Source organism: Eimeria acervulina, genomic scaffold, assembly GCF_000499425.1.
Source record: "Eimeria acervulina Houghton genomic scaffold, Eah_scaff75, whole genome shotgun sequence".
NCBI lineage: Eukaryota > Apicomplexa > Conoidasida > Eucoccidiorida > Eimeriidae > Eimeria > Eimeria acervulina.
In genome coordinates, this window is record NW_013549618.1 from 66,136 (window position 1) to 79,106 (window position 12,971).

The following is a 12,971-nucleotide window of genomic DNA, read 5'->3' on the forward strand; positions in this document are numbered from 1 at the left end:
GACCACTGGTCGGTCTGCTGCTGCACAGCACTTTCTTCTGCTGTCCACAGTATATATATATATATATATATTATATATATAACACAATAGCATACATACAATATACAACAATATATAATATACAGATATATTGAATATATTATTTAAACAGAGCAAAGAATAATAACATTAAGAAAACAAACAAACACCAGAAGATGCGCCAAGGACTCCTTGTACGCATATGAAGATATATCGTCAGCAACAATCACGATCAAACCCCACCTTGCTGCTGGAGTTGCTGCTGCAGCGCGCGTTGTCTACCTAGCTGCATTTGCAACTACTGCGCGATCCGCAGCAAGAGCAGCAGCAACCGCAGCAGGATGTGCAGCAGCAGCAGCAGCAGCAGCAGCAGCGAGGTGTACGTTTAAGAAGAGGCCGTCATGAGCGAGCGCTACACGTTCTATTCGGCTGTCTCTTCCTCGTGCTGCTTTAAATGCTTGTCTATGGGTGGTTAACCATTGGTCTAATCGCTTAGCGGTCCACTGGTCTTCTAAGCAGCAGTCCATACCCACAAAGAAGAGACGTCGAGGCTGCAGCAATACGCCTATGTCTAAAGCTTCTTGTATACTTAAATGTGCTGCATGCGGCCTCTCTCCTATTGCATCTAGCACCAGCACCTGCATATACACCCCAACATAAAACAAACGCACACAAATATATCTGCATATACACCCCAGTGCAAGGTACAACAAACAACAAAAAATATCTGCATAGACACCCCACTGCAGAGTAAAACAAAAACGATATCTCCCTATACACCCCAAGGCAGGGTATAACAAAAATAATCTGCATATACACCCCAAGGCAGAAATAAACGAAAGGTAATATCAACACGTACACATGAACAAGACAAAAGGAGAGAAATAATAGAGCTGCATATACACCCCAATATACCTCCCCATACACCCCAAACAAACAGCAAAACAATGTAGCTGTGCATACACCTCAACGGAGCAAACAGAACTCAAACACCCACAGCAAAATGCAGCAACAAAAGCAGCACAAACAGCAACAACAGTAGAGGCAGCAGCAACAGCAGCAGCAGCAACTGCAGCTGGAAAAGCAATAGCAGCCGCAACAGCAACAGCATCAGCAACAACACCATCAACAGCAGCAGCAACACCACCATCAACAGCAGCAGCACCATCAACAGCAGCAGCAACAGCACCATCAACAGCAGCAGCAGCAGCAGCAGCAGCAGCAGCAGCACCTCTGGCCTGGGGAGTTGCAGAAGTCGCTGCAGCACGAGTGGGGGGATCTGCGTAACGTCTGACAGCAGCAGAAACGGCTCTTGACCCAAAGACATAAACCCAAGACAAACGTAAACACCTCCGTGATAAACAGGAAAAGAAAAGACAGGTGTACGTACACCTGAACAATACACAAACGCACATGCATGCACAGCAACAATCAACAACAATACACATATGAGCAGCAGCAAGTCTTGCTGCAGCAGCAACAGCAACAGCAGCAGCAGCAGCAGCAGCAGCAGCAGCAGCGACGTCACCAGCAGCAAGGCCAGAAATAGCAGCAGGAACTGCAGCAGCAACAGCAACTGCTGTAGAGGCATCAAGTGCAGCAGCAACAGCAACTGCTGTAGAGGCATCAAGTGCAGCAGCAGCAAATGCAGAAGTAGCAGCAAGTGAAGCAGCAGCAGCAGCAGCAGCAAAAGCAGCAGCAGCAGCAAAGAAAAAAGGCTTCTTGTCTCCTCACCCGGTATTTGCAGCCTTGTGAAGCCCCAACCGTCTATGGGCTCTACACTAACGGGTATGTTTGCTGCTGCTGCTGCTGCTGCTGCTGCTGGTGTTGCTGCTGCTGCTGCTTGGGCATCTTTTGCTGCTGAAAAGGAGTTGCCTTGTGTGACAGCAGCAGCAGTTTGCAGCGCTTCCCTCGCTCTGTCTGCAGCAGCAGCAGCAGCAGCAGCAACTGCAGCAGCACCAGCACCATCTGTACACCCTGGAGCAGCAGCAAACACTTCATCATTAAGAACACGAAACTCTACGCAGGCTACCTTCCGCTTCAGCAGCAGCCGCAGTTTATTTGTTATTGCAAACTCGCCATCCTTAGTCTGGGCTACAATGCACTCTGCTGCTGCTGCTGCTGCTGCTGCTGCTGCTGCTGCTGCTGGTCCTCCTGCTGCTGCTTCTGCGCCTGCTGCTGCTTCTATGCCTGCTGCTGCTTCTGCGCCTGCTGCTGCTGCTTCTGCTAATCCTGCTCCCGTTTCTGCTGCCATTACTTCCGCTGCTGCAGCAGCAGCAGCTGCTGCTGCTGTTAGGGAGTTGCTGCTGCTCAAGCAGCAGCGCTCAATGTAAGGCCTGACAAGATAAGAGTAGCAGCGGGAGACGGAAGCAAATGTTCGCGCCCCACAGAAGCAGCAAAGCCAGCGTTTGGGTGTATACCACCTGCAGTCTCCCCTCTGTGCTGCTGCTGCTGCTGTTGCTGCTGCTGCTGCTGCTGCTGCTGGGGCTTCAAAAGAAACCCTCTGAAACGGCTGCAAATCCCTCAAGTCGTCCAAACCCCCAATCGCGTCGATGTGGTCATGAGTTAAAAATACTGCGTCTACGCAGCTCAGCTGCAGCAGCAACAGCAGCAGCAGCAGCAGCAACAGCAGCAGCATCAGCAGCAGCAGAAGCAGCAACAGCAACAGCAGCAGCAGCAGCAGCAGCAGAAGCAGCAACAGCGGGGAGGATCATTTCACACGTTAGCAGCAGCAGCAGCAGCGAGAATAGTCTCACACACTAGCTGCAACAGCAGCAGCAGCACCAGATAGAGGGCTATCTCACAAGCAGAAACAGCAACGGCAGCAGCAGGAAGGAAGGGTAGCTGCAGCAGTAGCAGCTACAGCACTAGCATCCCCAGCGATAGCAACAGCAGAAGCAGCAGCAGCGACAGCAGCAGCACCACCACCCCACAGCACAAACAACAGCAGCAGCAGCAGCAGAAGCAGCATCAGGATGCTGCCTACGCAGCACCCCGCAGCAGCATCACCACCAGCAGCATCACCACCAGCAGCAGCACCGCCAGCAGCAGCAGCAGCAGCAGCAGCAGCAGGATATTGCGTACATTAAATGCGCATGCAAATGCGAGTAGAGAGTCTCTGATCGTCTTCCCGCAGTCAATGAGGATGCGCTTGCCTTCGAGGTGCAGCAGCAAACAAATATTTCTTCGTCTGTTGCGGCCTTGAGGGTATAAGAATGCATTTAAACAAGTAGAGCAAGCTGCTTCTCGTGCATCACGAGCAGCTATCTCCAGCTCACGACCTCTTAATCCTGCTACTGCTGCTGCTGCTGCTGCTGCTGCTTCTTCTTCTTCTGCTGCTGTTGCTGGTGAGGCGTGCTGCGGGAGAGTGCTGCCACTGGCGGTGTTGTGGCCATTCACTTGCTGCTGCTGCTGTTGCTGCTGCTGCTGCTGCTGCTGCTGCTGCTCTTTCTGTTTGAGGTATTGTTTATAAGCAACAGCTTGCTGCTGCAGCTCTTCACGAGGCAGCAGCGGGGTCTCTCTCTTGGCTGTGCTGTAATAGGGATGAGAAGGAGAGCAGAGAGGGAGCAGGTGGTTTAGCTGCGGGATTGAAGCAGAGCCCCCAGACCCGAGAAACAATACACCCGAAGTGCTGCTGCTGCTGCTGTTGCTGCTGCTGCTGCTGATTGTGTTCGTGTCTGCAGCGCTGTCTGAGACAGCGCTGCTGCTGCTGCTGCTGCTGCTGCTGCTGATGGTTCTGCAGATGTCTTCAAACAGCGGACAGACGTCCGCCACGAGCTCCCGAACGGACTGCATCTTCCTGCAACACGAAACCCTTGCTGCTGCTGCTGCTGCTGCTGCTAGTGTTGTTGTTGCTGCTGCTGCTAGTGCTGTTGCTGCTGCTGCTGCTGTTGCTGCTGTTGTTAACTATGCAGCAGCCAATATTGAAAGAGAAGACAGGTCTTCTTCGGGCCATGTGCAGCGCCCGCCCTTGCGAAGCCTGTAGCAGCAGCAGCAGCAGCAGCAGCAGCAGCAGCAGCGGGACGAGCAGCAGCAGCAGTAGCAGCAGACACACGCGCTGCTGGGGGGCGAGGAGCAATGGGCTATGTGTATAAGTATATAAATATATCTTTGAACAAGAAGATAGACAAAGACAGAAAATAAATATACAAATACAAATAAACACAGGCCTTAATTAGTATGGAGGCGGCTGCTCGGCCGCGCCGCTAAGGCCTCGAAACCTGCTGCTGCTGCTGCTGCTGCTGCTGTTGCTGCAACTACTGTTGCTGCTGCTGCTACTGCTCTGGGTGCTCTTTGATGGCTACGAGAGGAAAATATTAATTATTTATTTTCTTCTTTTTGCAAAATTGAAATGTGCTGCACCTTTCGGTGCTGAGATCCACCGGGTGTTGCAGCAGCAGCACAACCCCAGGCCCCTGCGTGCTGCTGCTGCTGCTGCTGCTGCTGCTGCTGCTGCAGACAGGAGTTTCTGGGGTTGTCTCTGCCCTCCTTTTTGTTGATTTTAGTCAATTACCGCCTACCTCCTCATAAACGAAGCGAGGCCGCCTCCAGCAGCAGCAGCAGCAGCAGCAGCGGCAGCAGCAGCCCACTCCAGTCAAAGCGGAACTGTCAGCCGCCGCAGCAGCAGCAGCACCTTCTGCTGCTGAGACCCTGAGTTTCATTGAATTGAAAACTCTGCGGGGTTGCATGCGCTTCTTTAGTTACAAATAAAGACAGCGGGAAGCCAGCGAGCGAAGGCCGCAGCCTCACGTGTAAATACAGCAGCAGCAGCAGCGGCAGCAGCAGCAGCGGCAGCAGCAGCAGCGGCAGCAGCAGCAAGAGCAGTAGCAGTAAGAGCAGCGGCAGCATTAAGCGCAGCAGCTAGAGCAGCAGCAGCGTTAAGCGCAGCAGCTAGAGCAGCGGCAGCATTTCGAGCCGCAGCAGCATTAGAGCAACAGGAGCAGCAGCAACAGGTGCAGCAGCAACAGCAGCAGCAGCAACAGCAGCAGCAAGATGGAGCCGCAGCCCAGGGCAGATGCAGCTCCTCCAAAGGGGACAGACAAACTGGGGGTGCCCTCTGCTTCGACTGAATGCAAGCAAGCCAATCAGGTGAGCCTTGCAGCAGCAGCAACAGCAGCAGCAACAGTAGCAGCGGCAGCAGCAGCAACAAGAACAACCGCAGTGCTTGCGACAGCAGCAATATCAGCATCAAGTGTGCGGCCAGAGCCTTAGCAGAGCCCTACCACAATCGTTCGTGCTTCTGCTGCTGCTGCTCTTGCTGCTACTTTCGCTGCTGCTGCCGTGGTTGGGGTTGCGAGTACTTTTGTTGGATGCCTGCGGTGTACGTGCATGTGATTGTTTGCGTGGGGTGTATTCTCGCTACTTCCTTTTGCTGCTTGTGCTGCTGCTGGTGCTGGCTTGCTGCAGCCGCTAGCAGCTGCGCTGCAGGACCTGCAGCGCGAGTTAATTGCTGTTGCTAAGAGCAACAAAACTCTTTCGGACTGTCTGTACACCACACGGCAGCGGCTGAAGGTAGCAGAAGAGCAGCGCATGCAATTAGCAGCAGATCTGCGGTGTATCTGCAGCCGCATGGCTGCAACAATCTCCGCATTCGAAGCTAAACACAAAGCAGCAACAGCAACAGCAGCAGCAGCAGCAGCAGCAGCAGACTGCAGCTGCAGCAACACAGACGCTGTAGAGCAGCTACTAGTCTTTGCAGGCTTCCTTCATCTAAAGCTGCAGCTGCTGCTGCAGCACCACCTTAACGAAGATCAGCAGCAGCAACAGCAGCAGGAGCAGAACAAAGACACTGCAGCAACAACCGCTGCAGTACACAGACAGCAGCAGGAGCAGCACTCGCAGCAACAACAGCAGCAGCAGGAGCAGCAACAACTCGACTGTGTACTAAGGGAGAACGAGCGGCTGCAGCAGCAGAACCGACACCTACTGCAGCAGCTAGAGGTGCTGCAGCAGCAGCAGCAGCAGCAGCAGCTTCAGCAGCATCAAAACACAGCAGTTGGAAGCCCCACGCACCGACTCGCGACGCAGCAGCAGCTGCCCTGGGCTGCAGCAGAAGTAGCAACAGCAGCAAACACAAGTGAAGCAGCAGCAGCTGCTGCACCATCTCTGTCTTGGGGGCCGGCGGACGCCTCCACATGTAAGACGCCTCTCCACATGCAGCAGCAGCAGCAGCAGCAGCAGCAGCAAGAGCAGCAGCATAGCCTGTATTCAGCAGAGCTAAGGGATCACTCCGAGTGGGTGAAAGGCAACAGCAGCAGCAGCAGCACCCTGCCAGACACAGCAGCAGAAACAGCAGCATCAGCAACAGCACCAGCAGCAGCATTCTCACAGCCACAGGGGCCGCAGAGCTCCGAGCAGCAGCAGCAGCAGCAGCAGCAGCCAGCGGCACGCCCGCCCCCTCTCGCAGACTGTTCCCTTAACTCTTCTCAAACAGCAGCAGCAGCAGCAACGGCTGCTGTTGCTGCTGCAAATGCGCCTGCTGGATTGGCTGTGTCTCCTACCTCTTCTTTAGACACAAGTCGAAGGTGAGGCCCGCTGCACTTGCTGCCTCTTCTGTTGCAGCTGCTTGTGCTGCTGCTGCTTGTGCTGCTGCTGCTAGTAGTGTTGCAGCTGTGTCTTGTGCCGCGGCTGCTGCTTGTGGTTCTGCTGGTGCTGCTATTGCTGCTGCTGCTTCCTATTCAGCTGTTATTTGCGTTGTTGACGCTAAGCGTTTGCTGCTGTAGCTGCTGCTGCTGCTGCTGCTGCTGCTGCTGCATGTATTCAGTTCGTCTTCTTGCGGCTCGAGCCTTTCCTCTTACCGTTCCCCGGGTGCGTCAGCAGGAGCAGCAGCAGCAGCGGCAGCAGCAGCAGCAGCAGCAGCAGGACGGCAGCGGCGGCCTTCTTGTGTGCCGTGCATATCAACAGAGAAGGCAGGGGCTGGGTCGTGGATGGGGGGTCATAAGGAGCCCTCAGAGTATCCTGTAGGCAGCTGAGCAGCCCCGTGCAAGCAACGCATGCATGCAGCAGCAGAGATTGCATGCATGCAGCAGCAGGGATTGCATGCAGACAGCAGCACGGATTGCATGCGTGCAGCAGCAGAGATTGCATGCATGCAGCAGCAGGGAGTGCATGCAGAAATGGGGACTCCACGCACTCTGCGCGTGGGGCTGCATGCATACAGCAGCAGGGAGTGCATGCAAGCAGCAGCAAGAACTGCATGCATGCAGTAGCAGGGAGTGCATGCAAGCAGCAGCAGGGGCTGCCTGCATGCAGTAGCAGGGATTGCATGCATGCAGCAGCAAGACCTGCATGCAAGCAGCAGTAGGAGTTGCACGCATGCAGTAGCAGGGAATGCATGCATGCAGCAGCAGGGAGTGCATGCATGCAGCAGCAGGGGCTGCTTCCATGCAGTAGCAAGGGCTGCCTGCATGCAGTAGCAGGGAGTGCATGCAAGCAGCAGCAGGGAGTGCATGCATGCAGCAGCAGGGAATGCATGCATGAAAGAATAGAGAAATGCATTTGTTTACGTGGGGCTGAGCACTGCTGCAGCACTGCTGCCCCCTGTGTTTAGTGGCGCACATATATTATACACCTCGTGCGTGTTAATAGAATAAGCAATATAGGCCGAATTTGTTTATAAATGTATATATAAATATATATATATATATATATATTTATGTATGTATATTTATGTATGCATATATATATGTATGTATATGTATGTATGTATATGTATGTATATATGTATATATATATATATATATATCTATATATATATTATATGTATATATGTATATATTGTGTATATATAGGTATATAATATATGAAGAAGACTTCGCCATAGAACGCATGCAACGAGGCGCAGGTCTTTGTTGGGTTTGTTTGTCTCCGTATTGCTTTACGCATCTTTTTTCTTTTGCTTGTGACTCCTTTTGAAGCCCCTATGCCGCATATTATACTAACTGGCGTTGATGCTGCTGCTGTTTGCTGCTGCTGTTGCTGCTGCTTTTGCTGTTGCTGCTGCTGTAGCTGCTGCTGCGCGTCTTGTGCGCCGAAGCCAGTTATATTTAAACGGGAGGAGGCTCAGGGCCTCAATTAGATTCTCTTGCTTTGCATGCGGAGACCGCGCTGCAGGTCTTTGCTGCCCCTGCTGCTACCTCTTTAGTAGAGATGTGCTTCTGCTGCTGCATATTGTGTAGTCGTTTGCTTCTGCTGCTGCTGCCTCTAGATAGTATAGAAGACGCACCAGACGAGCACAGACGCCCTTAGGGGCCTTGCATGCTGCATGCAGCCCCGCGCTTAGCCCGGCAAAGAGGCTGCGGGCGCTGATGCTTTGAGGCTGCATGCAGAGTGCATGCATGCAGCAGCCTAGCCCCCTCGCGAGCAGCCGCTGCTCTTACGCCGCATGCATGCATGCATGCATGCATGCATGCATGCATGCATGCGGAGATCCTGAGGAGGCATCTGTGCGCCAGTTTGGAGGCAAGAGCAGAAGGCTCTATGGAGATCGCACACTTTAGCGCTGCTTCTGCTGAGGTGTACGTACACCGAAAGCTTGCGTGCTATGCATGAGGGGCCGTGAGGGCTTCTCTCTATTCTCTTATCTCTGTCTCTTTCTCTATAACCCCTGTGCTCTTTATTTAGTGTTTGCATTTGCCTCTCTGCCTTTGGCCTTCTGTCTCTCAGCTAGCTGTCTATACACCCGCTACCTACCCCTACTTCCTTATCTTAATTACTCTCTCTTTACTCTGCGCTCTAATTATCTGTCTTTCTGCTTCTCTTTGCAAAAGGTTTGTTTGTCGCGGCTGCTGCACGCAGCAGCAGCACTAAAGGAGGGCCCCACGCCACCCCTATAACAACCGCAAACACCTTCGCTGCGCAGCTATGCAAAGGCCTATACAGTACCCTGAGGGGCCCCTGAGTGGGCCCCTTCTGTAACCTAAAGGGCCTCCTCAGTACCCTGAGGGGCCCCTGAAGGGGCCCCTTCAGTACCCTTAAGAGCCAGCTATACACCATAAAGGGCCTCTTCAGTACCCTGAGGGTCCCCTGAGGAGGCCCCAGAGGAAGCCCCTGAGGGGCCCCTGAGGGGGCCCCTTCAGTACCCTAAAGGGCCTCATATGCACCTTAAAGGGCCCCTAAAGGGCCTCTTCAGTACCCTGAGGGGCCCATGGGAGGCGGCATGGGGGCCCTCATAGGGGGGGCCCCCTGAGGAGCAAACCCTGCGCTCTGAGGCGGCAGCGGGGGGGCCCCAAAGGCCCCTCCACGAGGAAGAGGAGGAGCAGCACTAGGCGCAAGGAAAGGCTGTGGGGCTGCAGGAGAAGCTGACGGAGCAGGAGCAGCAGCAGCAGCACTCAAAGCACCACCCGCTGGGGGAGGCATCGGCAGCCGGCCTCCTGGCTGCTGCTGCTGCTGCTGCTGCTGCTGCATAGAAGTTGGGGGCATGAAACCACTGCCTGGTGTAGGCTGATGCTGCACAGGTTGCTGCTGCAAAACGGGCTGCGGTTGCTGCTGCATAGGCTGCTGCTGCTGCTGCACAGGTTGCTGTTGCTGCTGTTGCACAGGCTGCTGCTGCATAGGTGGCTGCTGCTGCACCCCTCCAGGCTGCTGCTGCTGCAGTCCTGCTGCTGCTGGCATCATTGGGGGCGGCCGCACACCCCCCACTGGGCTGGGGCCCCCAAGGGGGGGGGCCCCCATACCCGCAGGCGCCGCAGAGGCCCCCATAGGCGGCATGGAACCCATAGGGCCCACCTGTGGGGTTGGCTGCTGCTGCTGCTGCTGCTGCGGAGGGGGAAGACCGAAGGCGTGAGGGAGCGGAGGGGCCTGCTGCGGTTGCTGCGGCGGAGGCTGCTGCGGGGGCTGCTGCTGGAGAGGTTGCTGTTGACGCAACGGTGGCTGCTGCTGCATCATTGGCTGCTGCTGCTGCTGTATGAGCTGCTGCTGCGTGGGCTGTTGCTGCATATTCATCTGTTGCAGTTGCGGTACCTGCTGCTGAAACTGTGGCATCTGCTGCTGTTGCTGCTGCTGCAGCTGTTGCTGCTGCTGTTGCTGCTGCTGCTGCTGTTGCTGCTGCTGCTGCTGCTGCTGCTGCTGCTGTTGCTGCTGCAGTGCCGCTTTCTCTGCCAAGTCTGTTACGAGCTCCCAGTTACCATGCATATTCTCCTTCAGCAGCAGCACTGCAGACTCGCCGCATGCAACAGCTAAGAGGGCCCCGCTGCTGCTCCAATTAACCCTCCAGGCAGGGGCATCGAAGACGAGGGTCTGCAGCAAGCGCCACTTGTACTGCGACGGCGCTGGGCTCACCAGGGTATCCTGCTGCTGCTGCTGCTGCTGCTGCTGCTGCTGCTGCGCGGGGGGCTCGCCTATCCACAGCTTAACTGTCTTGTCTTCGCTGCAGGAGGCCAGCAGCAAGGCCCCGGGAACAACAAAAGAAGAAGCCCCTTGAGGCCTAAACGCTACATCTCGCACCCAGTCAGAGTGCGGCTCCCCCGCCATGGGCGGCAACTCAATCCACTGCTGCAGCCCCAGCAACACCAAACACACACATACATACGCATGCACACATGCTGCATGCAGCGCATGCATATAGAGAACAAAACAGCGCATACACCGCACGAACACTAAGGGCAATACCACCACACAGCTGCAGCATCCACACATTCCCCAGACTGAGTTGTGTAGACCGAATGCATGCATGCATGCATGCATGCATTAAGATGCAGACTCGATGATGCTGCACGCACAGTTCGCCTCTTTATTTAAACGCATGCACTCGCAGCCCCACGCGACTTCAGCTGTTGTGGGGTGTTGTTTATATTGTATTGTTTGTGTGTTATAATGCTGTTACTATGTGCCTTGCCTTTGAAGGGTCGCACTCCCAGAGGCGGACACGGTTGTCTGCTCCTCCTGAAGCCAGCAGCAAGCCATTTGGTTTGCCTTCAATGGAGGCTGAGAGGGCCCCAATGGGGGCCCAAGAAAGGGCTAGTACTCCGTTGAAGTGCGCAGAAAAAGCTTGACGACTCCACTGCTGTGGGGCCCCCTCTGCATGCGAAAGGATTGAGATAGTGCCGTCGCTGCTGCCTGCAGCCAGCACCAGCCCCGCGCTCTCTGGTGCAAATGCCAGAGTATTCACAGACGCTGAATGTTCATCATTTGAATATACTGCAGTAAAACCCTGATCTCGTTCCTGCCTCTCCCAGACCACAACTCGGCGATCATAGCCGCAAGACCCTAACACCTGTCCAAAGCGGGGGTGGGCCCAGCAGACCTGAAAAGAATATGCATAAAAAACACTAATAGAAGCAGTTATTGAATGAGATACAAAAGGAAACAACGATATAATGCAAACAAATGCAAGCATACATGCATGCATTCATGAATCTTCTTCTAGGCACACGCATATGCACAGAATATGATATGCATGCACGCATAATCTGCATGCATGCATATTATGCATATTTATAATATTCATACACACTTACTACGCATATGTGCAGGCAAATAGGCATGCATGCAGTCAATTATCCGCTATAGAAACATGCGTCTTATTGCAGGTAGCTCGTGGAGCCTATGGAACACAGCTAAGAGAAACGGCTCCCGAGGAGGAACAACGCGAGAAATCCAGAGATGCACGTAGACACAACAAATGCATGCAGAGCTGCAAGTTGGTTCTTAAATTCTTGCACGATACACAGGCAGCGCGCCGCGCGAAAGCCGTCGCTGCTCACCTGCCAGACAGGGCCGTTGTGACCGCGGAGTTCCTGAATAAACTGAGCGCCTCCAGATTCTGCTGAGACATCCCAAAGGCGAATGGACTCGTCGCTGCTGGCTGTTGCAACTTTAGTGCCGTACAAGTCAAACGAAACGGCATGGAGGGGGCCGGTGTGGAAGGTCTCGAAATGCGAGACAAGCTGCGTCATGCTGCCGATCTCCTGGAAAAATAGGGAAAAGAGAAGAAATAGACCCTATTTATTCAAAAGAAATTCGATTTTATTCATGAAATACTCCTCAACAGACCTCCGCCGTCCTTGCTCTGCCACGCACGGCTGTACAGAAACGCAAAGACATACAAAACAGAAGCCAGCGGACTCCCCCCGAGGCTTCTGAATATGGAAATAGGTAATTCTTGAGTAAACGAATTATTTTTCTTCTTATCACTTTATTTCTGGAAATAGATCAACAGCCAAACAGTCCGCAACTCCTACACCCGGCAGCCTACTACTACACCCTGGCGTTTCATGACGGCGCCGCTGTTTGGAACACATGCAACGTGTTAAGTATTGGGGCTCCCCTTGAACGGGAGTTGTTTCAGCACCATTAGGGTCTTTATAAGAAGGATATTTCTCCTGTAATCCATTCAAAGAAAACAAAACAACTGTATAAACACACAGCCCTTGCAGGCGCCTAACCTGGGGTGAGCTCCCTGCATCAGCAGCCCCCAGCATTCAAGTGTCTACCGACGTTTTCTTCCTTTTACTTTTGCACTTTCTCTGGCTCTTCTCTTTTGCACAGGGTCGCCTCTCCTCCCTCTTCTGTCTGGTGGCTGTTCGGCCTTCGGGTGTACCGGCAGCAGCTTCTTCTGTGCCTTCTATTCTATAGGCGGCTTCAGCTGCTACTACCTCTCATCTTGACCCGTGTGCATGCAGCGCAGCTCCTGCGCCAGTGCAGCTACAGCAGACTTGGCGGGTGAATTGTTCGCGCCTTTCCGCCTCTGCTGCAGGCACTGGGGCTGCATGCAAGTTGCTGCGTGTTGCTCAGCAGAGGCGTAGGGCTATTCTTAGTTTTTCCTTGGCCTACACACAGCGGAGTCTTCTTCGCGCCCCCCCACCTCAGCAGTAATGAGTGTTGACGTGGCTATGCAGCCGGTTGGAGCAGCAGCTAATGGTGCTGCTGCTGCTGCCGGTGCTGCTGCTGCAGCCGGGGATGTGCCGCAGCAGCTAAATAACGAGAATAACGGCGAGGGTCTTCGACGCTATTTA

General features: G+C 54.0%; 3 protein-coding genes across 3 annotated transcripts; 1 reads left to right on the forward strand and 2 right to left on the reverse strand.

Moving 5' to 3' along the window:
* Window positions 1–296: 296 nt before the first annotated feature.
* On the reverse strand, window positions 297–3,813 carry EAH_00013290 (hydrolase-like protein, putative; the record flags this gene model as incomplete). The annotated part of the gene is made up of 5 exons (XM_013394520.1): window positions 297–656; window positions 1,250–1,410; window positions 1,753–2,354; window positions 2,439–2,611; window positions 3,103–3,813. The coding sequence occupies 5 exons, from the start codon at window positions 3,811–3,813 to the stop codon at window positions 297–299; spliced, it is 2,007 nt and encodes a 668-aa protein (XP_013249974.1).
* A 1,197-nt stretch (window positions 3,814–5,010) lies between these two features.
* On the forward strand, window positions 5,011–6,989 carry EAH_00013300 (hypothetical protein, conserved; the record flags this gene model as incomplete). The annotated part of the gene is made up of 3 exons (XM_013394521.1): window positions 5,011–5,106; window positions 5,425–6,542; window positions 6,782–6,989. 3 exons carry the CDS (start codon window positions 5,011–5,013, stop codon window positions 6,987–6,989), a joined length of 1,422 nt encoding a protein of 473 aa, XP_013249975.1.
* A 2,155-nt stretch (window positions 6,990–9,144) lies between these two features.
* EAH_00013310 (sec 13, putative) lies at window positions 9,145–11,912 on the reverse strand (the record flags this gene model as incomplete). Its single annotated transcript, XM_013394522.1, has 3 exons — window positions 9,145–10,509; window positions 10,841–11,260; window positions 11,721–11,912. The coding sequence occupies 3 exons, from the start codon at window positions 11,910–11,912 to the stop codon at window positions 9,145–9,147; spliced, it is 1,977 nt and encodes a 658-aa protein (XP_013249976.1).
* Between the last annotated feature and the right edge of the window lie 1,059 nt (window positions 11,913–12,971).